Raw genomic sequence first — 27,388 nt, 5'->3', positions numbered from 1 at the left:
ACACTCGTCCCGGCCTCAGCCCGACTCCTCGCGGGGCCCCTCCCCCTTGGAGGCCTTTTGTTTCTTTATTTCCACCCCCCCCCCAAGTCTTCCTATCTTGATAGCGCGAACTCTTCTCACTGTATCATTCCAGCTGTTCTCTCTTTAAATCTCAGGCCGAATTCGTAGATTTTCAGGATGATTTGAAGGTTATCTAGGTAATTTGGTGGGGACAGGTGACTTGGGGACGCTACTCTTCTGCCATCTTGCCCCTCCCTCCTGCTAATGCTTTGGGAAACACTTTGAGACCCAATGAAGTATTTCACTCCTTTGATATCATTCCACTTCTCTTCCAGTAGGTGTCAGTTCGTCTTTCATGAAGATTAGTGAGGCAAATAAAGCTGAGGAAATAATATATCCAGGAACAAAGTGGAGTATAAGCAAATCAATACAGTGTGGGAATAGTAGGCTCAAGTGAGGGGCTTATTAAAATTGAACTGTTTGTAGGAACTAGCAGTAGAAAGAATAAAGACACAGGGGCAACTGGCAAGAGGAAGTTTATTTTTTTTTTCTTACTTTGTGTGTCAACTGTCTCTGAGAACCATGAGCAGAAGTGGCTTCAGATTTTGTTAGTGGTAATTATGATAGAGCATTATGAGCAAATTCTCCAGGCCTTGCCTTCCCTGAACAGCAAGAAAAATTCTTTGTCCACTTGGGCTTATAATAAGAAGTAACCAATTTATTTCCTAGCCTACCAGTGACTCCAGTGGGGATAAATTAGCAGATAATTAATTCTCCAGGGAGAACTATTTCATTGTTTAGTTCAACTTGAAAATATTTTTCTGTGAAACTTACATGCCTGTGGGAAGTTATAAAATATTGCTTCCATTATCTTCCTGATGCTTTAAGTGATTAATGAAGGAAAGTAGTTATCAGGCATCTCCCATCCCAAGACCTCAGTGAATCTGCACTTTGAATTCAGAATGGGACTAGGCAAGGCAATTAAAACACAAAAGCTATGCAAGTAATTTAATAATAGAGTGACTGAGTATTGGTCTTTGCCTGGGGAAGAAGAAAAAGGAGTCAAGACCAGAAGGTGTTGACTAAAACTAAAGGTCCAAGATTGGATCTAGATGATATGCAGACATAAAGAAGTATATAACTGTAGGAAGTGGTTCCAGGTAAGGTGGGGAAAACATGTTCTACCTTGTATCCCTCATTGAAAATGGCCATAAAATAGAATGGATGGGGCAGCCATTAGAGGATTCTGCACTATGGATCCCAGCAGGACAACTGGAAAGGAGACCAGAATTGAAGTACTAACAAATCAGTGGTGAGCTTACCGTGTTTTTAATTCTCTGTTTCTCTCACTTCTTGGTCCAGTCGCAAAAGTAAGCAGCAGAGAAGAGTAACTAACGCCCCATGCTTCTGGCCACAGAACCTCAAAGAGGCACTTCAGGGATGTGTGTGTACTGGGGAGATGATGATGAGGGGGAACCAGAGGAAGGAGATCCCGTTAAGTTGTCCAGTAACTCAAAGATGTCCTCCCACACTGTGCATGACTGGATCTGATCTTCATCAGCATAATCAAGACTCTGAAAACTGAATTGCCAGAAAGATTTCTGGCCAGAACCCAGACTGGCACTGAGAGGTGCACACATGGGAAAGATCTAAATAGCTTTGCAAAAGTTTTGAAAAGTGTACTGACAGTGAAACAGCAGCCTGTAGAGGATGAGATGGAATGTATGGCCTGAACCGAGTCAGATCCATTTCTTGCCAGAATAAACAAATCAGCATTTCCAAAAGGATGTTTGAAAAGACTCAGAGTCTGAAAAGATGATATTCCAGTTCAAAATTACTCAGATGAACCAGGAACATCTCAATTTTCTTGGGAAAAGAAAGTAAAGAGACATCAATCTCACATGACATTGAAGTTGGAATTGTCTGACAAAGACTTTGTATCAATTATTTAAAAATATTCTAACCAGCAATTAAAAGCACTTGTAAAATGAATAGAAAAAGACTCTGCAATTATGTTTAAAGAAGAAGCCAATGGAATTTAGAACTGAAAAATAAGTGACTAAAATATAACATTCGCTGAGTGAGCTCAAAAGCATAGGTGGCGATGACATAAAATTCTCCATGAAACAGAAAATAGATCAGTAGAAATGATCCCACCTGGAAAGGAAAGAAAAAAAAAAGGACTTAAAATAAATGAACAGAGAACCTCAGGACCCTGTGGAAGTATAAAAGCTAAAACTTCTTGTTACCAGAGAGACAAGAACAAAGAATACAGTGATGAAAAATATATTTCAAGAAATAATGGCTGAAAATCTCCTAAATTTGTGGTTTCCTAGACTTCAATTTTCCTAAATTCAAACTACATAAACCTACAGATTCAAGAAGCTGAACAAACCCTAAATAGGATGAATCCAAAGAAATTCTATGCTCAGCCAAAACAAAATTAAACTGTTAAAAACTAAAGACAAAAGAAAATATTGAAATCAACCAGAAAAATAAAGGTGTATTACCTGTAGGAGGAGAGCAATTTGAATGACTGTGGATTTCTAACCAGAAACTATAAGAAGTGGCATGATAGTTTTCATTGCTGAAAGAAAAGTATTATCAACTTGAAATCCTATATTGAGCAAAAAATAACTTTAGGAATGAAGGTAAAGGACAGGTGTTCCAAGATGAAAGAAAGCTAAGAGAATTTGTTGCCGCCAGACCTGCTGTAAAAGAACTTGCTAAAGTAAGTTCTTTCATTTTTAAAAGCTTATTTATTTAATTACTAATTTTAATTTAAATTTAATTGTATTTTGTTTTAGCTAAAGGAAGTACTTAATGATACAAGAGAAATGATAACAGAAGAAAATAGTACATCAGGGATAATGAGCAAGAGAAATGGTAAATATCTTGGTATATATTCTGTTTTTGAGTTCTTGAAAAAATATATTTGATGGTTAAAAGAAAAATAATAACATTACATACTGGGGTTTTTCAATGTGTACAGATATAATATATAAGATAATTATAACATAAACAGGAGGAGGGTAATGGGTTCTACATGGTGGAAAGATTTCTGAATTCTACTTAAGTGGTAAAGTGTTGATTCTAATTAGATTATGGAAAGTTAAATACGTAAACTGTAATTTCCCTAGTAACCACTAAAGCAATCTATACAAATAGATACTATTTCTAAAAACCTGAGACTTAAAATGGAGTAACAGCAATATTCAAAGAACTCAAATGAAGACAGGATTTGGGGACGTGAAGGAAAGAAAAACAAGAAAAAACACATAAAACAAATAACAAAATGGCACACTTAAATCCAAACATACCAATAATTTCATGAAGTGGAAACAACCTACTCATCCAACTAAAAGACAGAGATTGGCATAAGAAATTCTGCAAGATTCCATTTATATGGGGTATCTAAAGTAGTCATACTCTTAGAAATAGAAAGAATGGTGGTTGACAGGGATGGGGGAAGGGGAAAATGGGAGTTGTTTTATGGATGTAGAGTTCGAGGTTTGCAAGGTGAGAAAGCTGAAGAGATCTGTTACACAACAATGTGGATGTATCTAATGCTACTGTACTGTACACTGAAAAATGGTTCAGATGGTAAATTTTATGTTATGTGCTTTTTTACCACAGTAAAAAGACAGAGACTTGTCAGATTAAAAACATAAAATTGAACAAATAATACACGATTGAACTTCATGTGGTTTACAAGAAGCTAATTTGAGATATACAGGGGGTGCCTGGGTGGCTCAGTCAGCTAAGCATTCAACTCTTGATCTTGACTCAGGTTATAATCTCAGGGTGGTGAGATCAAGTCCCACATGAGGCTCCTGCTGGGTGTACAGCCTGCTTAAGATTCTCCCTCTCTCTCTCTCTGCCCCTCCCATCACTCTCATATTCTCTCTCTCTTAAAAAAAAAAGAAAAAAGAGCAAACCCCCCCCCCCAAGAGACACAATGATACAGTTAGTCACAAGTAAAAGGATGGAAAATGACATAGGATACAAACACTAATCAAAATAATGCTAGAGAAGCTATATTCATACAGATAAAATACACTTCAGAGAAAAGAGAATTACGATGAATTAAAGAGAAAGACTACATGATAAAAGAATTGTCATTTCACCAATAAGTTGCAAAATTCCTAAATATATATGTACTTTAAAAAGAATTTCAAAATACTTGGAAAAAATATGGCAGAATTACGAGAAATAAATCCACAAAAATCACTGGAGACTTATTGGTACACTCCTTATTGGTAATGGATTTAACTGGAGAAAAGAAAATTAGCAAGTACGTGGAAGAACTGAATATTACCTTTAGCTAAACAGATATAATTGACACAGAATGGTTTTACTGAACAATAGCAGGATCTACATTATTTTCAAGTGCATGAAGCATTAGCCAATAGACTTTTTCTGCATAACATAAATGTTAACAAATTTACAATAATTTAAATCATACAAATCATACATATTCTCTGGCCATAATTACATAAAACTAGAAATTAATAACAGAAAGATAAACAGAAAATCTTCAGGTACTTAGAAATTAAAAATACATATAAAATAAAAGTATTTAAATTATTTAAGTACTAAAAGTATTTAAAATACTTATAAATTAAAAATAATTTTTGGCTAAAAAGGAATTACTTATTTTTTCTAATCTATTATTTATTTATTAAAAATAGGAAGATGGGATGTATGAAGGAAACTATTTTCATATTTTGAGTTGAATGAAAACATAACATCAAAATTTGTGGGATGGAGCTAAAGCAGGGTTTCCAGGGAAATTTGTAGTGCTACATGGCTATAAGTAAGTCAAAAGTCTTGCCCATATTCAGTGGAAGGAGAGTGCACAAGGGTTTGAATACCAGGAGGTGGGGATTATTGGAGGCCACCTGAGAATTTAAATGCCACACCACCTTTATAGGATTTTCATTGGCACAACGTTGGAAAGATAGTCCATGGCAATCTATCCTTAGAGGAAAGTGGATTTTATTAGCCCTTTACTCACAAAGTGTTTAGAGAAAAAGTGACTAATCTCTCCTTTCCCTTCCCATATCCTCTCTCCATCTCCATCCCTACACAGGCGCTTCATGCAGCCAGTGTTTGTGGAGTTTGTTGTCTTCCTTAAATACTTGTGCTTGAACATCCATATATTAACTATACTTAAGTATGTTTAATGGGTATTTTCTCTCTATAGAAGTCAGATCATATTGATTACATTATTTTAAACTTGTTTTTTCCTCTTAAACTTATTTAACTTTTCACTTTGAAATAACTTCGAACTTACCTTAAAAAGTTGCAAAATGAACCCAAGGAATTCTCATATACCCTTCATACAGTGTCCTCAAATATTGACACATAACCAGAGAGTAATAATCAAAACCAGGAAATTAACATTTAATTTGCAGATCTTATTCATATTTTGTCAGTTATCCTCCTAAATGTCCTTCTTCTGGTCCAAGATCCAATCTGGGCAAATGCTGCCTCTGTGCATAGTTTCTTGTTTCCTAGATCTTCTCTGATCTGGGATTGTTTCTTCCATATTTCATTGCCTTTCAAGACTTTGATACACTTGAAGAGTGCTATTTATTCTATACAATGATGCTCAATGTGGGTTTGTCTGATTAAAGTTAGCTTGTGAAATTTTGTCCAAAATACTATAGAAATGATATTGTGCCTTCCTCAGGCATATGATGCCACCATATCTTATTGCTGGTAATGCTAGTTAACTGTTAGTTGTAGGTTAAAAGTGGTGTCTGTTTATTTATTTTTTTCTGTGGTGTCTGTTTAAAATGAGTAAAGTTACTATTTTTCCCTTTGTAATTAGTATTTTATTGAAAGATGCTTTGAGACTATGTAAATATTCCATCCTTATACTTTTGTCCACTCATTTAGTATCCAGTGATGAATCTTGCCTGAAGCAATTAATACTGTGGTATTTTTTTAAATAGTGATGTTCTATTTCCATCATTCCATCTATGCTAATTAGACTTCTACTGTAGAGAAGTGGTTTCTCCATCTCCCACTATTTATTCAATCAATTCCTGGGACGCTTGGGTTGCTCAGTGGTTGAGGGTCTGCCTTCTGCTTAGGGTGTGATCCTGGAGTCCCGGGATCGAGTCCCATATCAGGCTCCTTGCACGGAGCCTGCTTCTCCTGTCTCTGCCTCTCTCTCTGCCTCTCCCTGTGTCTCTCATGAATAAATAAATAAAATCTTTTAAAAAATCAATTCTTTACTCATATAAGTATGGATGGACTCATGAGTATTTGAATGATTGATTGATTATGTCTATATCGATTAGTACATTGTTCATGGTGTTGCTCAAATTGTTCCATATATGGCCACCAGGAGCCTCATCAAGTTAGCTCCTTTGCCTTTTGACATGTCTCCATTATTTTCCAACCACCATTAAGGAGCTCCAGGCCCTTGTTCTTTCTTGTAGCAACATTGTAATTAGCTATTTTCCAAAGAGCTCTGTTTCCTTTTATTGGGTTAACCTGGGCCATTTTAACCCAATTATGATTGATGCATGTCCGCATTGGTCATCTGAAGCTTTCAATTCTTTAATAGAACTTACCACAGAACACAATTGCATTTATTTTGTTTTTGTAGGACTCGGAGTGTGTAAGTACTCATACACTCCCACATGCTTTATTAGATTACTGAGTTTTTGAAAAGTATAAATAGATAGAAATTTGTGATAGAAACTCTCCTCCTGGGAGGAGTAATGCCTTTCCATGCCATCATTTTCATTCACTGTTATTAACCAAATTCTGAAGTTATCTCTCCTTTTTCTTGCCTATTTTGTTTGACCCTAGCTTGTGTGTTAAAAAGGAAGCTTCTTAAAGGACAGGGGATTGATAGTTTTTCTTACCCACCATTCAGCTAGCTTTGGGGACTAATTGGTATACAGATGCTGTTAGGCAAGTTTTTGCTTTTGTTTATTGCTAGAACAATAAATCCTTCTCAAAAACACTCAGTGAGAAGATTCTGTCTTGTCTGTTTAAAAGAGAAAGCACTTTAACATAGGAGGTCTTCATTCTTAGTTTTCCTACTCCAGAGCTAATGGTTTCTAAGCTATTAACTGTATAGTTTTGTAGTCAAATGCTTGATATGCCATTTCATAAGAATGGCTGGATGTTGGATCTTCAGACTTACTCTCTTTTTGTGCCACAATGGGTCCCTTCATGCCTACATCAAGCCTTCTTCAAGGGGAACTCATATGTATTCTCAGTATAACCATAATTTTGTGCTTGCATTCTAAAATAGCACAATTTCACTAAACATGATTTAGAATTGCAAAGGCCATTATGGGGAACTTTTCAAATGATAAAGACAAAGCATTTTGGAGTAGCTTCTGGAAAGAGGGAACCATACCAACTATTCAGAAGGGATATTTTTTATTGTTATGCTGAGGGCTCAAAACAAAATTTTGACTCCATAAGCCTTCTCCAAAAATTCTCTGGGAAAAGCTAAAGGTTCTTATCTTTATTCATATCATCCATACACCGGTCCTCACTGTGGCTTCTTATGTTCTACCTGCTGTGATTTCACAGCTTAGACTACTTTCCTCAAGATTTTACCCAGAAGACTATTGATTTAATGGGTCATTCTTTCCTCACTTCAGATTGCCAGAAGGTAAATCAGTGGAAGATTAATATAAGCTGAGTCATATTAGAGCCAAAATAAAAGACTTTCAAAACCACAGAAAACCAAAATATTGCCATGGGTTTAAAATTCTATTTAGAATTTCATGCAGAAGAATGAAACTAGACCACTCTCTTGCACCATACACAAAGATAAACTCAAAATGGATGAAATATCTAAATGTGAGACAAGATTCCATCAAAATCCTAGAGGAGAACACAGGCAACACCCTTTTTGAACTTGGCCACAGCAAACTTCTTGCAAGATACATCCACGAAGGCAAAAGAAACAAAAGCAAAAATGAACTATTGGGACTTCATCAAGATAAGAAGCTTTTGCACAGCAAAGGATACAGTCAACAAAACTAAAAGACAACCTACAGAATGGGAGAAGATATTTGCAAATGACCTATCAGATAAAGGGCTAGTTTCCAAATCTATAAAGAATTTATTAAACTCAACACCAAAGAAACAAACAATCCAGTCATGAAGTGGGCAAAAGACATGAAGAGAAATCTCACAGAGGAAGACATAGACATGGCCAACAAGCACATGAGAAAATGCTCTGCATCACTTGCCATCAGGGAAATACACATCAAAACCACAATGAGATACCACCTCACACCAGTGAGAATGGGGAAAATTAACAAGGCAGGATGCCTTTCCTTATTTAAAAGAAAAACTAATCATTCCTTTCACTGGTCATTGTATACTTCTGTTTCATCTACAAGGACCAAATAGATAAGACTGTAGCTCTGTTCAATATTTTATGCAATTAATGCAATAGTATACTTTGTTTTTTGACACAGCCTAGTCCAAACAGCATAGTTTCTTTCCTTAGTCCTATTTAAGGATAAAGCTTCTGTAACAGACTTGTGCTCAGCAATCTTTACTATCCCAGTAGAAAAAGACAGTCAATGTTTATTTGCTTCACTGGGGGGAAAGTTACAAAACACTTGGACAGTGATGACTCCAGGATGTGTTATTGAGGCTCCATCTTGTATCTCCTGACTTTTAGGTCAGGATATCTAAAAAGTATCTATATTAATATACCTTGATACAGCATGTCACCGATCTCCTTCTGTGCTTGACTTAACTGATTCTTCTAAAACTGATTCTAAATACTTACTGATTAAATTGGTTTAAAAAGGATGCGAAGTTTTTAAGTAAAAGATTGTGTCAGCCAAAGGTAGGAGTCATTTGGGGAAAGATTGCTGACTATTCAAAATTATCCAAAACTATTTTCTAAAAGACAATCAAGAGAATTTCTTGGATTTACTGTTTATTGCAGATGATGGGGTCCCAGTTTTTCTGAACAATTAAGGCCTTTACATGAGCTTCACTCCTGTGGAACTCAGAAGTTAAAGATGCTTTTAGTAATAAAAATATTACTTTTAGTAGTATCAGAATGTCCCTCTTCGGCAACCACTTTTGCTCAGTCTTCCAGATGATGATAAAGTTTTCTTCCTGTATGTCCAGGAAAATTCAGGTCATGGTCTAGAGGCATGAATGTAAATATACCCATTAAGGGCACATTGTATATAGCCTCTCCCTTAACCCAGTAGCTGAGGTTTATCTTTCTTGCCTCTGAACAATTGCAGCTTCAGCTAAATTTTTCTACTAGTGAAGCTGGCCACTCTTTTCTCCTTACCCACTAACTGGGCTATGTTGTGTTTTTAATAGGATAATCTAAGCCCAAAGGTGGTTGTCTGAATACCACCTCCAAAATCTTGGTGTGATATTATTTGCTGATAGGTTTTATCTTAAAAGTGAAAAAAGTCAATACCACACGTGGTTTCTCCTTTGCCCAAGCAAGAATTTTGAAGTAAAGTTGTTTAGATTTGAAACAAATGTGATTTCCTTTAATAAACAGCTGTATAATATCCCATCATGACTGTGTCAATATATTAATTATTAACTGAAGCCATAAAGTTAATTAGGAAAGAACAAAACTAAAACCTTAATATTCAACAACATAAAAGATTATTGAGACTCCATATAACAAAATATATTTATATATATAAACAAATCAGGTATAAAATGATTAATTGGTTGGAAGAAAATATTTACATCATACCTGACAGATAAAGGTTAGTATCCTTTTTTGTTCTTAGAGAGAGTGTGTGTGAGGGGCACGGAGGGGCAGTGGGAGAGGGAGAGAGCCAGAATCCCAAGAAGACTCCACATCTGCTGTGGAGCCCAGTGTGGGGCTCAAACCCATGACCCTGATATCATGACCTGAGCCAAAATCAAGATTCAGATGCTTAACCGACTGAGCCACTCAGATGCCTCAGGTCAGTATCCTTAATACACTAATCACTCCTAAGAGAAAGACAAACAATTCTATGGACAAATTAACAAACAATATAAAGGATAATTCTCAGAAGAGTAAATGTGCATATCAAATATAATCATAATCAAGAAAATGGGAAGTAAAATAATAGTCAATAGTGAAATAACATTTTATCTATCATATTGGCCAACACTTAAGAGAATTACAACAGTTAGTACAAGCTAAGAGCACTGGGAAAAGGCCCCACTCCTCTGCTGTGGTTGTGTGAATTGCTAAACCTTCATGGAATAGAACTTGGCAGTACTTATGACATTTAGAACACGCATACCCTTTGATCCAGAAATCATACTTGAGAGATTGGCTCTACAGAACTTAAAGTCTCAGTGCATAAGAATCTATGTGCAAAGATCTGTATCCTAGACTCAGCATCCATGCTAGTAGATTATTGATACTGATGTGTGCTTTTTGAGGCCATTGAGGGGATTAAAGATAATATGTAGGAATTGTATCTTGCAAATTAGCTATCAGTATTAAAATACATGACAATATGGAAACAGTGTGGGATTTCCCAAGGAGGACCCCACCTTTCCTTAGTCTGTCTCCTCATACATCATTCTCTGTACTTGGTGTTTCCCATAACACAGCAGGAGCAGCAAGGGAAGAATAGAAGGAAATAACAGCAAGGAATAGCAGAAATAAATTCAACAGTCAAGGAGAGAAGCCCGTGCTTCCTCAGCCCAGGATGGAGATATACTGGAGGACCACCTCCTGGAACTCTAGCTCATTAGTCTATTGATGTTTCTTTAAAGTATTAATTAGTCTCAGAAAATTTGGGGTAAGGGTGAAAAGAAGTCTCTGCATCTTGGAGGCAGCAGTTGAGCCCTGGTCATGTCTGCAGGTCCTGGAGTCTGACCATTATCACCTTGTCTCTGATGGTTTTATTATCTCATGGAAGTAAGTCTCCCAGTGGGTACTTCCAGAGAGCTTGGAGGCTCTGGGGAAAGTTCTCAGGGGCCACTTCTAGCCATAGGAGACTCTGGAAGCCTTTGTTAAATCTCCTCTAGTAGATTGAGACATCACACTGGGGTTTAGGCTTCACCATATGAATTTGGGGGGAACACATTCATTCATTCTATAGCAACTCTCCCAAGGGCCTGCCTTCTACTTTCTGAGATTTCCTTCAGTAAATTCCCTATAAACATGTTTTTGCTCAGGCTCTGTTTTTGGTAGTATCTGAAACCAAATTAAGTTTATTTTTCCTGTTTAATTCCAAAAGAGTATTTCCTTTTCTTTATTCTGTATTATGTGCCAACAATCTAATGACTTGGAAGCAGATTCTTGTCCAGAGCCTCCAGATAATAACTCAGACTGGATGACACTTTGATTTTCACTTTGTGAGACCCTAAGCAAAAAACCCAGTCAAGCCCACCCAGACTTCTGACCAAAGCTACTAAATTTGTGGCACCTCGTTTTATCACTGATCTTGAGTCAAGGAGCACCTTGAATGATAGAACCTATGTTCTTTTAGGGTCCTTCTAAAATTCACATCCTTCTCAGAACTTCAGAATGTGACCTTATTTGGAAATAGAGTCACTGTGGGTATATAACTAGTTTCAATGAGGTCATGCTGAAGCAAAGTGGCCCCTTAATCCATTATGACTGGTATCCCTACAAGAAGAGAAAAAAAGACATAGACATGAACAAAAAAGGGAGAAGGCCATGTGAAGGTAAAGGCAGTGTTTGGGGTGGCACTAAGGAGCACCAAGGAATGCTAGCAACACTGGAACCTGAGAGGAAGGCATGGAGCAAATTCTCCGCTAGAGTTCTCTGAGTGAGGGCATGGCCTTGTCTACATCCGAATTTCAGACATCTCACCTCCAGAAATATGAAAGAATATAGTTATGTGGTGGAAAGTCACCTAGTTTGTGCTATTTTGTTACAGCAGTCCTGGGAAACTTGGACAGGACATACGTGTCTTCCTGATCTTTTAGGTGGAAATGAAGCCTGTGCTATAGTTTCCTTAATCCAGCCTTATTTGTTAGCTAACAGGTTGTCTATCACTCTCAGGTTTTAGTGAGACTGTGGATTAAAAAAAAAAAGATTTTATTTATTCATGGGAGACACACAGAGAGAGGCAGAGACGTAGGCAGAGGGAGAAACAGGCTCCCTGCCTAATGTGGGACTTAATCCCAGGACCCCAGGGTCATGCATGACCTGAGCCGAAGGCAGACTCAATCATGGAGTCACCCAGGTGCCCCAAGACTGGGTTTTTATACTCACCTGTGTGCTCATGAAAATATCAGTGGGAAGTTATAGGAAGCTACTAGACATTGTTATGCAGCACAACTATTCTGACTGTTGTTGATGTAACAGGTTTTTTAAAACTACCATGAATCTTTTCTGGAATCAGGTGAGGTATTAATTAATTAATTATGAAGATAATAAATATTGCTAGAAGGTAAGAGAGCACTTCAATCCATTACATAAACTTTGCCTTGGCTATGGGGCTTTGAAGGTTTAAAAGGCCAGCTCCAGAAAGGAAAGACATAAACCAGTCAATTTCTCTTCAGGCTCAGAAGGCAATAAAAGTATTTATGATTCTCAAGTGGTATCATTTGGAATAACACACCTTCAGCATTAGAAAGTGGTTAAGGAGAGGAAACTGAAAAGACTCTGAAACATACATCAGGCTATGTCCTTGAGACATTCTTCTACACTGCTGCCAGAAAAAAACCATCAAAATGCAAATCTGGTTTGGCCTTGTCCCTACTTAACACCACTCTGACGGTACCACACTGCCTTCAGGACATCATGCCACACTTCTTAGCTAGGCATTCAAGCCTCTCCATACTCTGTGCCCTCCCTACTTCCCTGTATTTATCTCCTCTACTTCCAGCATATGCTCTTAGCAGCAGCCACACTGGGCTATGCACACCTGCCTGAAAATTCCATGGTCTTTAACCCCTCTGCCTTTGCATGTGTTTCCACATGGGCATGCCTTCTCCTCCTCCATCCCTCTCCCACTATACTGACGAATCCTTCCCTGGTCCCCTCAATGCAGGTGGTCCCCCCAACCCCTAGAGCCTGCTGGAGCCAGCACAGGTCTCTGTTTTGCACACATCTCCATTCTATGCAGTACTTCATCTCATGGTTGACTTTTCTACTATTCTATTATGCAGAGAGCTCCTAGGCAGGTGCTATGGCCCGGTGAACTCCACCCTGGCAGTACTGGTACTGTGCCCATCAGTGTTGGTTGATGAAAAGATCACTGAGTGGAGCACTGACTACATTTAGAGTCACATCAGAGGTGAGCAGTAGCTTGGTGTCTATGTAGTAGAAAGCCCACTGAGGCAGATAAAACCTCCTAATATATGTTGAGTAGGCTACATAACGTTTTAAGCCAAAAGAGCATACAGCCTTAAAAGGCATGCCTTTTCCATCATTGTGACTCATGTGCACCACAGTAACCAGATTCTATCTCCAGCATTATTTTCCAGTAAAAGGAGCCAAGATCCCTTAGAGGAAAACTGATTCCATGGCTTAGGAAAAAAATCAGTGGGTCTGGACTTACTGATAACATAAGATGAGGATGCTTTTAAGATATCAAGGGGAGAGGATCCCTGGGTGGCTCAGTGGTTTACCACCTGCCTTTGGCCCAGGGCGTGGTCCTGGAGTCCCTGGATTGAGTCCCACATCAGGCTCCTGGCATGGAGCCTGCTTCTCTCTCTGCCCCCCCCCCACTCTCTATCTCTCTATATCTATTATGAATAAATAAATAAAATCTTTAAAAAAAAGGAGTTGAGCTGACATATTAAAAAAAGATATCAGAGGGAGAGGCTCCCACTAGGGAGGATGAACAATCAGAATAATAATTGTGATGAATTAGAACAAGTTAATCCAGGGAAATGCCATGAAATGAAAGTAATTTTTTCCTAATTATACATTAGTAAAAGGGTTTTTTTTTGTGTATATATATATATATAGAGAGAGAGAGAGAGAGAAAGAGAGAGACATATAAAAATATACAAATATGTATTTTTTAATCTAAGTAAATGTGAAAGAACAAAATAATGTGTTTAGTGTAGTAATATACAGTCTGAAGGGCAAGTTACAAAAGATATCCTTAACAATTCTGCCACAAAGAATAAAGTTTAAAACTAGTACTTGACTTAGCTTCAAATGTTTTAAGGGAAAACTGCCCATGATGAACATTTCTCAGTCTAAGTGTGAGGTTAAAAACAAATTTAAATAAATTTATTCTTATTACTTCTGAGTAGATATGATTTACTTACTGGAAGTCTTCAGAAGACCTGAGTCAATAAATGTGAATATTTAGTAGCATTTTTTCTGTGAGAATGGATATAAACATAATACAAAAACATAAACAGAGATGAATTATTGTTTCTTTTAAAGTAGTCGCATCAGAAAGTATGTGTTCATTGTAATATTCCCGTTACTTAAACTATTGTTAGATCACTAATTTAGATATTTGGAGATTATTTTCAGAGCAATTTATAAGTTTTAAGAATATAAGTCTTATCCCTTTACTCATTTTTTTTCTCTCTCCTCTCAATTCCTTTTCTCCTTCCCTCCCTCCAACTGTTAGAAATGGCAATACTCCTTCCCCTTGCAAAACATATCCATTGGAGCCCTGTCATCACAGCTAGCAAGCAGATGGTGGCTAGAACTGAGAACTTCCAATGACAGCTTTTTAAAGATCGCGCATGACCCTGACATCCCTAGGGCTGCCCTTCCTTCCTAAGATCTAGTGGTTCAATTCTTTCTTTAACCATCTTTCTTTACTTCTCTTTGTATCGTTTTAGTTAGCAAAAGTTGGCTTCAGCAGCTTATGGCTATAGAACATAATCGAGACAACTGGTTTACCTGTCAGTTTTGACTTCATTTGACAGATAAGACCTATGATCAGAGAGGAAAAATGAATTGCCTGAGGGCATATAGATTCTCCACAGCAGAAGTGGATCTGAAGGGGCACCTGGGTGGCTCAGTTGGTTAAGCGTCTGCTTTCAGCTCATGATCCCAGGGTCCTAGGATGGAGCCCTGAGTTGGGCTCCCTGCTCAGTGGAGAGCCTGCCTCTCCTTCTCCCTCTGCTGCTCCCCCTGCCTGTTCTCTCTTTCTCTCTCTATCAAATAAATAAATAAATAAATAAAATCTTAAAAAAAGAAATGGATCCGAAACTCAAGACTAATCACTCCAACTCAGAGATATATCTCTTATATGCACTACTTCTCACATTCAACACCCTTCTTCCCCTCTACCTTCACCCTAAGTGTACCCAACCACTGAACACAAAGATGTTCTCATATATGGCTCTTTGATATAATTCAGCCTTTTGGAAGTGGGGGAAAGAGAAGCACCAGGAAAAGGACTGGAAGAATAAGTACCAGATAAGATGGTGAGTTCATGAAATGCAATGCTACTTAGGATATCTTACCTACCAGGCAAATGTGACAAAGCACCTAGGCATTATTCTGGGATCCCTCCTCTCCTTCCCCCCGCCCCAGGCTATTTAAGTCAATCTTTTGCTACAGGAATGTAATTGGCTTTACATTTATATTTTATTTTATTTATTTTTAAAAGATTTTATTTATTGATTCATGAGAGACACACAGAGAGACACAGAGACTTAGGCAGAAGAAGCAGGCTCCCTGTGGGGAAGCTCTACATGGGGCTTGATCCCAGAACCCTGAGATCATGACCTGAGCAAAGGCAGACATGTAACCAACTGAGTTCCCCAAATTTTCAACATTTTGAGTATAGCATTTTCAAAGGAAAATAAAAGTTGAATGTGGTTGAATGTGGATCAACTACAGTCTGGTTTCTATTATATTTCCTTTGCTGCCATGCAGTGATGGTTCTAGGAAATACAAGAATCCCAATGTCCTAGAACAATGAAAACTTCTGTGACTGAGTACTATGTTCTTTGCCCATGAGGTACTTTCATTAGGTGGGGATATTTCTGAGCCTAGGGATTTAATCTGCTGATTTGCATCAGTGGTGACACTTAATGTCCACTTACTAAACATGTTTCTGGGTCCTGTACAAAGCAAGGAAAACATACCCCTGAAAATGACATGTGGTCCATCTCTAGCTCAAACAAAAAGCCATGAGGGCATCATGAGAAATAAGCCCATCATTGAATACTTGGGTTGCTTCTATCTCTTAGCTATCATAAATAATACCCACCCTCTCCCCTTTTGTTCCAGAACAGTCTCCATGGCACACAGCTTTAACCTGCATCAATAAACTAAACAGCTTTCAACATCAAAGAAAGCAAGGGAGGGTTCAGTGAATGAAATGAGGAAAGACGGAAGCCTGGTGACTCAGTGGTTGAGTGACTGTCTTTGGATCAGGGTGTGATCCCCACCCAGGGTCTTGGGACTGAGTCCCGCATTGGGCTCTCTGCATAGAGCCTGCTTCTCCCTCTGCCTATGTCTCTGCCTCTCTCTCTCTCTCTCTCTCTCTTTCTCTCTGTCTCAAATAAATAAATAAATAAATAGATAGATAGATAGATAAATAAATAAATAAATAAATAAATAAATAAATAAATAAATAAAATCTTTAAAAAAGAAATGAGGAAAGAGGATTGGTTTGTGTAATCCTATCCCTTTGCTGGCTGGTCTCCAGTTGGTTATGAGGAGAACCAGCCAACAGGGGGCAGCAACAGCATTTTGGTTTATGCTCACTTCCAAAGTGAAAGCTGTGTCTACTGCTGAGTGAGGCAAGATCTGATTAGACCTTTGGTCCCACTGAAATTCTTCCCTACAGAGGACGTCACCATGCTCTTCCCACTCGTGAGCATCCCTTTGCTTCTCCTCCATTCATTTTTATCGAGTTTTCAGGGAAAACTATAGATCAAGACTTGCAAAATTGTCGTAGGAGTAGCAGTGTTGAACAACCAAGATCTACATGTAAAACAGAACCTATGTTTAGATCTCTTTGGTTCTCAAAGGGCAAATAAATCCAAATTTGTGGGTGTCTATGCAACTAAGGTAGACCCAGGCATGGAACCAGAAGAGCTGGAGGCTGTGTGTAGTAGAGTCAACACTCATTCTGTCATACTCTATCCTGGCAAGTCTCCTCTCTTTGAGGTCAAGGAGGTTGGGACTGTTACTTTTATTTTTGATAGCCATATAAATGCATTCATCTCACATGATCTAGGATGGGGTAACAAGATTTCTAAAAGAGACATCCAAAAGGCCATGAACCTTTTTGTCATATTTGACCTTGAGTAAGTTACTTGAACTCTCTGAGTCTGTTTCTTTATCTAGACAGTGGGAATAATATCTGTTGTGAAAACTCAGATGTTGAAGCCCTAACCCCTTGTGTGAATGTATTAGTAGATAGGGCTTTTAAGGAGGAAGTTAAAGTTAAATGAAATCATAAGGGCGACACTAATTCAATAGGACTAGTGTCCTTAAAAGAAGAGGAAGAGACCTCGGCAGCCATTGTCGTCATTGTCGTCTTCTTCTTCTTCTTCTTCTTCTTTTTCTTCTTCTTCTTCTTCTTCTTCCTTCTTTCTCTCTCTCTCTTTCTCTCTGTATGGATAAGGAAGAAGCCATGCAAGAACACAGTGAGAAATGGCTGCTTGGAAGCAAAGAAGAGAAAACAGAAAACAGTCCTGTCAAGACCTTGATCATGGGTTTCTGGCCTCAAAAAGAATGAGAAAATGTTTATTGTTTAAGACATCTAGTCTGGTATCCCATTATAGCAGCTCAAGCACGCTAATATAATACCTATTGTTAGCACAGGATGCTACAAATAATAATTTCCTTCTTGAATATCTTACATGCTTAGACTTCGATATTCAATTTCCTATTATATTTTTTCACCCAGATACTACCAGAAACATCTCAAGATCAGCATTTCTTAAAACAAATTTATCTTCTCCCCACTAAACTCCTAGTTACCTGGGCTGGAAACTACCACTGTGTTTCCTCTTTTGCTCACATCTCAAATCTGATGTGTCTCCAGGCTTGTCCGTTCTATCACAATATCTCTTAATACTCTCTTCCTCAGCACTTTCCACTCCAGGAACCCACTTTAATTTCCTCCCACGTGGACTATTCTAAGAATCCTCTTGACTCTCAGTAATAGCAAGTAGTCTCCTGGATCCACATCTCTATCTTTCAAATCATCTAGAAAAAATATTCTCTCCAAATTACCAACTTAAAATATCTTCCAACAACTTTTCATTTTCTAATTTTTGAGAGTCTGGTATTGCTTGGACATGAAAATGATATTAAGAAACTGTGTGTGTGTGTGTGTGTGTGTGTGTTTTAAAGTCTGCAAAGTCCTTAAGATGCTCTAAATCTGGCTTTAAGTTGAAAAACACAGAGTGTTGGGTTATTTAAAAATTGGAAATGGCTGTCTTCTAAAAATGATATAGACTCTATGTGTGTGTATTTTATAATTCAAAGAGTGTAAGAGAAGAATTAGGTCATTAAAAAAAATAATCATCCAATATAGGGGAAGGTGAGGTAAGTGGCCTTCCAGGACCCTTCAGACCTGAGAATCTCTGATTCTTTAAAGGTTGATGCCATTTTTTACATTTGTTTTTTTTCATTCACTCAACAAATAGAAGTGTGTGCCTTGTGCAAGGCTAAAGAATGAATTACACAATGAACAAGGACCTCCAAGGGAATAGAAAGACTGAAGAGATAGAAGGACAGCAGATGGGGGAAGAATCAAGTTCTAGGTGGGATCTCCAGCAATGTAGATATGGTAGCTGATAGCCAGGCTAAAAAGTCCCCAGAACTCTCCTTACCTCTTTCTTTAACCTTCTTTGTGTGCTTCTGTCTTGGCCATTCTTCATTAAAACTGTGGCTTGAATGACTACTAAAAGCCAGGAGCTCACAGTCTAGTAAGAGAGAGGAAGAAGGAGAGAGCTTGAAACATGGATCATTACAATTCAGTTTACAGGAAGAACATCTAAGAAAGATTCAAGGCTGACTTCCTGGAGGTCTGACTCTGAGTAGGTATTGGGCAAAGCAAGATAAGCAAAGTTATAGAGCAGTTTGGAGTTGCTGTCACTCAGTGTGGAGCAGGGAATGAAAGGAAATGAGATGTGAGGCCCAAGGTAGGAAGTGAAGCCGTGTAGGTCCGAATAGGCCAATTTGGTTTCTTCTGGGGGAGTTTTTCATTTAATAACATGGTTGTTCTACTTCACGGGATCATCGCCTTTCAACCTATGCTCTAAAAATCTTTATGCAACTCACCTTAACAAACTGTTTCACTCTTAAGGTAATATTTAAGGCTCTTGTGGAGGCCCGTTCTAGCTGTATTTCCCACATCTCTTAGGTGAAACTGAATTGTCAATAAAGCAGCTACTTGCTGTTCTCTGAGCATTCTTCTGTGTTTTACAGCTTCCACTCCATCATATAGCTCTGCCTCTCCCCTTCTTGCTCCTCTCACCCTGTCATACATGCAAGCTTTACATTCTTAAAATTCTACTCCAAGTGTGGCAAACTGGTTATAAGAGTAGTGACTAAAAATCTGAATTTTTGGTTTCTCTTGGAAAATCAAGAGCTGGTATGTGTGGGCCTGAATGTCTGCATGGCAACAAGTGGCTAAAATGGAGTTGGGTTATCCTTTAGAGGGGCACATGTGCTACAGTTTACAGCACAGGTCTTTTTAGCTTAGCTGCCTGGCCTCTACCACCTTTTGGGTTTCCATTCCCTAACCTGATAAATGTCATCCCTTTCACAATAAATTCTCCCAATTTGAATGACAATCATACCATATACTCACCACCTGTTTTAATATTACTTTAGAAAATATAACTTACCTTTGCTTCTGGTCTTTTATATATGGCCAGTGCCCAACACATTTTTATTTCCTCAACAAAATGAAAGCACTCTGCCTCCCTAATATGGAGTATAAATACTGTGTTTGTGGCTATGTACGTGTATTTTGAAGAGGGACTCATATTACCTGTCAAAAAAATCATAGGTTCTTAAATTTCCTTTAAAAACGTATTAGATGGTTCTTGCCCTTTATAAGCATCCTTTTCTCTGTAAGTCTTGACTCGTTTAACAGAAATTTCACAGATGAAGACATAGACATGGCCAACAAGCACATGAGAAAATGCTCTGCATCACTGGCCATCAGGGAAATACAAATCAAAACCACAATGAGATACCACCTCACACCAGTGAGAATGGTGAAAATTAACAAGGCAGGAAACCACAAATGTTGGAGAGGATGCGGAGAAAAGGGAACCCTCTTGCACTGTTGGTGGGAATGTGAACTGGTGCAGCCACTCTGGAAAACTGTGTGGAGGTTCCTCAAAGAGTTAAAAATAGACCTGCCCTACGACCCAAATCCAGCAATTGCACTGCTGGGGATTTACCCCAAAGATACAGATGCAGTGAAACGCTGGAACACCTGCACCCCGATGTTTCTAGCAGCAATGTCCACAATAGCCAAACTGTCCGGAAGGAGCCTCAGTGTCCATCGAAAGATGAATGGATAAAGAAGCTGTGGTTTATGTATACAATGGAATATTACTCAGCCATTAGAAATGACAAATACCCACCATTTGCTTCACCGTGGATGGAACTGGAGGGTATTATGCTGAGTGAAGTAAGTCAATCGGAGAAAGACAAACATTTGTATGTTCTCATTCATTTGGGGAATATCAATAATAGTGAAAGGGAATATAAGGGAAGGGAAAAGAAGTGTGTGGGAAATATCAGAAAGGGAGACAGAACATAAAGACTCCTAACTCTGGGAAACGAACAAGGGGTAGTGGAAAGAGAGGTGGGTGCGGGGGTGGGGCGACTGGGTGACGGACACTGAGGGGTGCACTTGGCAGGATGAGCACTGGGTATTATGCTATATGTTGGCAAATTGAACTCCAATAAAAAAAAAGTATTGACTCATTTAAAGTAAAAGAGAACCTATCTTTAAATTTATGGGAGTAATACTTTTGTCACTGAGAATTTCAGATTCCATATAATAGTTTCTCTGTCTCTGGCAATCTATTCAGTAAATTCTAAACAACGTCCCAGGCTTCATGCTAAGCTCTCTACCTGCATTTAATTCCTTCCACAACTCAACCTTAATTATCTTCTTTAATTTACTCAAGAGCACTTATTCAAATTGACTAGTTGCTAGGTAATTAAGATGTAAACCTAAATAGGCTGACCCCAGGGCAGTCTTCATCATTAAATCCTGCCCACCCTTACCAAGGACTAGTATTCTCACAGAGACCCCATTTTATGCAAGCACATCACTACCTACCTCCCACCCCCCACCCCACCAAGTAATGGATTATAGCAGCAGTTCTCAAGTGTGTCCTGGACCACCATATTGGCATCACTTAGGAGCTTGTTAGAAATGTAAATTATCTGGCTACCGCCCAGACCTGATGAATTAGCAATTCTGCGAATGGTCCCAGAAATGTGTTAACAAGCCTTTCAGGTGATTCTGATGCACCTTTAAATTAAGAACCACTGGGCAGAGGTCCCTCCTCTGTGCTTGCAGGGCACCTTGTTCTTGCTTTCCTAGTTTCTCAGTTCCTCCACTTGACTACTCATTTAAAGTTCTTTAAGACTGACTTGATTTATTTCTACCACACTTACAAAATGACTGAATAGATGACTGTGGCAGGCCAAGATATTTAACAACACTCCTTACTCATTTAGTGTAGGGTGAATGAAATTTCAGCAATACTTAAATAATAACCTTGGATTTTTTTTTTCTCTTCCCAAAACATCCAGAGATGGGGTAAGAAAGGAGCCTGCCAGAGGAATAAAAAAATTCAGTCTAGTAAACCTGAGTGTTGATGGAAATTCCACAGGATACTGAAGGGGCGCATACTTTCATACAAAACTGTATTCAGAAGCAGAGCCTATCAGATTCACATTCTCCTGTAACTCAATTCCTAGTAGTGGAACACATCCTTTAATTCATTAACTTAAAGCAGCAATGATATTTGTCTCTTGTAAGATGCTCATAAAAGGAGATGAAGATTGCCACAGTGCACATTAATTACTACAGAAGGCTACCCTGTTACTGACCTGTTTGCTCCTAGTTTTAGGGCTCTGAGAAGACATGCATACCAAACTGGGAATACATAAAAACCTGAAGAGTATTTGCTTTACTTCTATACAGAATGTAAGTGTATTCAGAGTAAACATATAAATTTTGAAATCTAGCAATATACAGAGGTTTTTCTGTTGCAGGTTGCTGTCAAAATTTGCAAATTATTAAGGTGGTGTTGGTCCCAGTCAGAAGTTACTCCAGACACAAAACTGCTATAATACTGAGGGCAGATCCTCAAAAATGGCCCTATAGCCATGCCCCTGCTACAAAGTGACTTGGTTGTGATTAATAGGACACCTGCTAAGTGGTCAAAGATCAAGTTATCTTTTTGTAAAAGGTAACTATAATCACCTCATACTCACAAAACACTTTGTGGATATTCTGTTGGATGAAACTTATCAACAAGACCAGCTTCTATGACTTGGACTCAAATGCAAGGCCAGGAGGGGGGCAAAGTTCAAGCTTCAGGAAATCAATAACACACAAAGCAAGTGATTTTTCCAAAACCTGTGATTTTAGGTGTTGTCTATATCATTAAAACAATTTCCCAAGGGCAAAATAATCAGGAGGTAGTAGTATGCAAAATATTCCATTTTGTTTTATTTTTATGGATAACTGTCATTAATACAGCAGGAACTGGTATGATTATAAAAGATACAAAAAAAATCAGAAGAATGTTAGCATTCAATAGAAATTAAAACCTGAGCTGAAAGCTGATCAGAAAGTCTGACTCTTGGCACTGTTCTGATGAAAGTTAAGAAACATGTATGCTTGACTTCATAAATAATTCATATTAAATCAGAGAAAGTTAGCTTACATTTCAAAATCTACACATTGAGCTACAATGCACCAACACTTTAAATGATTTTCACTGTTGACAAACATTTAAGATAACCAGTGTTATCTAAAACTCTCAAAGGGGGTACACAGGGAAGTGTGTAAATTGTAGATTTCTAATTAACAAGTGGAGATGTGTTGGTATAATATGGTTTGATTATTTATTCATGTAGATCTAAAAGGCTAGCTCCGTTTGTCAGAGCATAAAAGAATGCCAAAAGACAGCATAAAAGAATGCCAAAAGAATGCATGGGGATAGATCAACATAAATCCACCCCAATTTCTGGAAAACAAGTGATACAGTATAACACCACCTCAAAGAATTGTGCTCCTAGGAATAGGAGACTTGTGGTCTAATTGTTTTCCCTTTGGCTTCTACAGTATCTCTTACTAAGAATTTGGTGAAAAAGAGGGAAATTCCTTTGATTAATAACTGTCCATAAGCAGTAGGGAAAAAAACAACAAAAAAAGCTAACAAAGTGATGGGCATTGTTGATTAAAAATCTGAACATGAATACATGTTGTTATGTTCAATCTGGAGTCATACTTACAAACCAATGGTTAATATACTACAAAACTTTACAAACATAAAATCTCCTCATCAGTTGCAGAACTTCCAAACTAATGGAATTAATTTCTTCACCCTTTTAATTACTCCTTTCACAGAAAATCCTAAAACTGAGGAGTCACCAGAATACCTGCACTTTTACATGTGTCATCAAAAACATGGTTGTTTTTGTCAAAATGATGCAGGAAGCAATATCACAGGAGTTCAAGATCTTAAAGTCTCTCAAAACATAGTTTCAGTTTTTTGTACTCCAAGTTACATAAAAAAAAAAAAAAGAGAGAGAGAGAGAGAGAGAAAGAGAACAGGTGGACTCATAGTTTCTTTCAGCCCAATGTCAGCAAATATCCAATGTCTCCATGCTAGGAAAGGATACAGTATTTAAGTGGTCTATTACAAAATATCTCCAGTTCTAAAAGAGATAGCTTTTATTTATTTATTTTTAAAAGAAGGTTGAAGCAGTGCCCTTTACTTAGTTTAGCGGAGACCAGCCACTGACTTCCTACCTGTACCAGCTTTCCAGGATGACACTAAGTGAGTTTTTGACCTAATATTTTTGCCTCGGGTTTTACGAGGTTTCTCTTCTTTGTGCACCTTCGTGTGCTGCCTAAGATGAGAGCTCTGGCTGAAGCATTTGCCACATTCACTGCATTGGTAGGGCTTCTCCCCTGTGTGGGTTCTCTGATGTTGAATAAGGTGGGAACTCTGGCTGAAACATCGGCCACACTCATCACACTGATAGGGTTTTTCTCCAGTATGAATTCTCTGGTGCTGAATGAGATTTGAGCTCTGTTTAAACCTTTCTCCACACTCATCACATTTATAGGGTTTTTCCCCGGTATGGATCCGCCGATGCTGAATGAGGTTAGAGCTCTGAAAGAAACTTTTTCCACAATCGGCACATTTATGGGATTTCTTTCCAGTGTGAATCTTCTGGTGTTGAAAAAGGGTAGAGCTCTGACTAAAACTCTTTTCACATTCAGTACATTTATAAGGTTTCTCATCCAAGCTTCTTCGCAGTCTACTCAAGCTTGAGTCAAATCGAACAGTCATTCCCCATTTTTGCCGCTGCCTGCCTGTTTTGCGTGGGTTCTCACAGGCTTTTCCTTGGCTCGAGCTCCGAGAAATACTTCCCTTTGGTTTTCCTAACCGCATGGTGATGAGCCAAATGTATTCTTAAGAGTCTGCTCTCTTCTGAAGTTTCACTTCCTAGTGCTACACAGCTCAGAATTTTCTGTGTAGAAGAAAAAAAAATAAGAGCCAAGGTAGATCATTGTTGTTATTATTCAAATTGAACCCATATTATTTAATCTTCAACCCACTGAAATTGCATCCATGTTTAAATAAAAAATGTATCCAATACATAAGAAAACAAAGACAATTTGGGGGGGAAAACACTTGGAAAATAATTCTAATAATTCCCAGGGTTTCAACTTAATAAATATCCCCAAATTTTGACCAAATTTACCTATGGAGTTTTTGTGTGTTGGGATAGGACAAAATAAAAATGATAATGTGAAATGAAGTAAGTTTTTATTAAGGCATTATCAAGTAAGTTTTTATTAAGCATTATCAAGTGAATATATAACTCTGAAGGATTAACAGGTGGAGACAACATAGTATATTAATGGGAACAGAATAACTCTGAAAGACAACCTAAATTCAGGTAATAAACTATTATTGCATTTTAATATTTACTCCTGTGTTAAAGTTCTACTTACTGGTGACTATTTTAGGCATCCAGATTAGAAAGAAATGACAAATCATAGCACTTTATTAAATATTTTTGTTTATGCTTGTTTCGCCATTCTACTTTCACAGCATGGATACCACTTGGCTCTAACTTTGCAGCATGAATTGTTTTGAAAGTAGGAACTACCCTATAAAGAGTTTCTGGAAGTCAATTCAGTAATCCTGAATGAGAAAATGTAAATGAAGAGATGCGTTATAGGTTTGTTTTCCCTAGATTCTAATGACCCAAATGAAACAAAGGAATTGTTTCTGGAGAAGAAAAGAAATTCAGAACTTTTACTGGATAGTAGAATGAAACTGAGTAGAAACAAAGAGTGGTGAGTAGAACTCAAGAAACGGAGGAGGAAAAAAGTAGTTTACATGCAAAAATAGAAGTTTTAAGATACCCAAATGCCGCAAAAACTCAAATTAATTTCATTTATTCACTTATTAGGTCGTTTAAAATAATGGCTATAAACAAACCTATAAGGCACAAGCTCCAAATAGGTGACAATGTGGAATAAGCTAGGCTGCAAAAGTAATAAAATTATTGGAACTATTTTCCACATCTTACGTCAGGAAGTAGACTTTAAAACGGGAATAATTACCCTGGGTCTCTGCATCAAGCTTATAAAGCTTATAAAGCAAATAATGGAAAATACAAACTGTATCATTGTTCTTGCCTCTCCTTCATCTGTTTGTATAATTCAGACTCCAGGCCTGGTAATGCTGAGGACTTTATCTGGATATTCAATAATTCTCCGTGTTAAAATTGTGTTAAGTATCAGAAGGAGCAAAGTGCACACGGTACCAATCACCGAGAGAGCATTCCTCGTCAACTTCAGTCAGTATTTGCAGGGTATCTGTTACTGAATAGCTATTTCAAGGAGGCATCTGTCAGGTACTTGGTGTCGATGATGGAACAAACAGCTATAGTAGAAATCATACACTGAAAAAACCATTTTCAATCCTACAGAAAGCAGATGTGGTAGGAAACTGAGACCACGTCACCCACCGAGGCCGCTACACGTGACGAAGCCGCGTACGCCGGACTCGATTCTGTGCTACTTAATCCGCAGAGCAGCGTACGCGGTCACGTCCACCTCACAGCGGAGCCGAGGCCGACCCTGCGGCCGGTCCCCCGCCCCTACAGCCGGTCCCGGAGCCTGGCCTCTAGAGGGCACAACTGAGGGGCAGCCACAGCTTTCAACGCCGAGAGCGGCGCCGGCCGCGGCCGGGGCTCAGCCTCACCCGGCGGCTCGGGCGTCGCCGCAGACCCGGGGGACGAGCGCCGCCGTCGGGCCAACACGCACACCCGGACTGGACCTGCTCTCTGCTACGTACCACTGGGAGGACAACAGGGCCGCTACCTCATCGGGAGGCCGGAGGTGCAGATGAGTCCGCATCCGGCGCTCTCCCCACAGCCCGTGCCACCCAAGCACCGCTTCAAAGTATTCAGCCCTGCAAAGCGCCGGGCGGCCGCCGGCCTAGGGTCAGCGGCCAGAGGAGCGGGGCCCCGCGCAGGCCTCCGCCCGCCCAGGCCTCCGCCGGCCTGGCCCCGCCGGCCGGGCCCGCCCGCGCCCCCCGCCCCGCGCCCCCCGCCCGCCCCGCGCCCGCCCCGCGCCCGGCCTTCCCGGCGGCTCCCGGGGAGGGGCTCCGGGTCCGCGGCGCCCGAGCGGCCTCCACCACCGCGCCGCGCGCCCCGGCCCACTCACCGCGCCGCGGGCCGCCGCCGCCGCCGCCGCCCTGGCTCGCTCGCTCGCTCGCTGGGCGCCCCTCGCGCCGCCGGAAGTGCGGGCCGCGCCGTCTGTCGGCGCCGGCGGCCGCTCTAGGAACGTGGCGGGGGCGACCCTCTATGGTGCGGGGCCCGCCGGAAAGGAGGGACCCAGAGTTTCTCCTCGCTTTGTTCCCCCGCCCGCCGCCCCCAGGCATCTCGAGGGCTGCGGGACGCCGGGCCTGTGGCCGCGTCCCTTCGGGTGCGAACTGGCCTCCCTCCGGGCGGCTCACCGCAGCCCCATCAGTCGGGGCCTGGAGAGGCGGCAGCAGCCGGCCCGCCGCCAGGCCTCCTCCCTCCTCCCAGTGTCGAGCGCTTGATCCTCCAGAGGAGCCCCCAGCCCGGGAAGCCGGCCCCGGCGTGGAAGGGCGGGCGGGGGCGGGGGGGGACGCTCGGTGGGATGAGCACTGGGTGTCACAGCTACAGGCTGGCAGGTCCAACTCCAATGAAAACAAATGAAGAAAG

At 39.6% G+C, this 27,388-nt stretch overlaps 1 protein-coding gene across 5 annotated transcripts; it reads right to left on the bottom strand.

Moving 5' to 3' along the window:
• Window positions 1-319: 319 nt before the first annotated feature.
• Window positions 320-27,134, bottom strand: ZNF22 (zinc finger protein 22). Of its 5 annotated transcripts, none has more exons than XM_041739100.1 (5): window positions 26,165-26,292; window positions 23,925-24,652; window positions 18,736-18,828; window positions 17,406-17,506; window positions 320-2,157 (listed from the first exon to the last, which is right to left on the bottom strand). In XM_041739100.1, the coding sequence occupies exons 2-5, from the start codon at window positions 24,571-24,573 to the stop codon at window positions 2,017-2,019; spliced, it is 984 nt and encodes a 327-aa protein (XP_041595034.1). In that variant the 5' UTR covers window positions 24,574-24,652; window positions 26,165-26,292; the 3' UTR covers window positions 320-2,016. The 5 variants fall into 5 exon arrangements, with proteins under 5 accessions (XP_041595034.1, XP_041595025.1, XP_041595017.1 ...); XM_041739091.1 differs by lacking the exon at window positions 26,165-26,292 and adding an exon at window positions 25,833-26,154; XM_041739083.1 differs by lacking the exon at window positions 26,165-26,292 and adding an exon at window positions 26,865-27,134 and having other exon boundaries at window positions 321-2,157.
• Between the last annotated feature and the right edge of the window lie 254 nt (window positions 27,135-27,388).

The sequence above is a fragment of the Vulpes lagopus genome, chromosome 2 (genome assembly GCF_018345385.1).
Source record: "Vulpes lagopus strain Blue_001 chromosome 2, ASM1834538v1, whole genome shotgun sequence".
Lineage (NCBI taxonomy): Eukaryota > Metazoa > Chordata > Mammalia > Carnivora > Canidae > Vulpes > Vulpes lagopus.
Note: the sequence above shows the minus strand (reverse complement) of the source record. Positions and strands in the feature narration are given on the sequence as shown.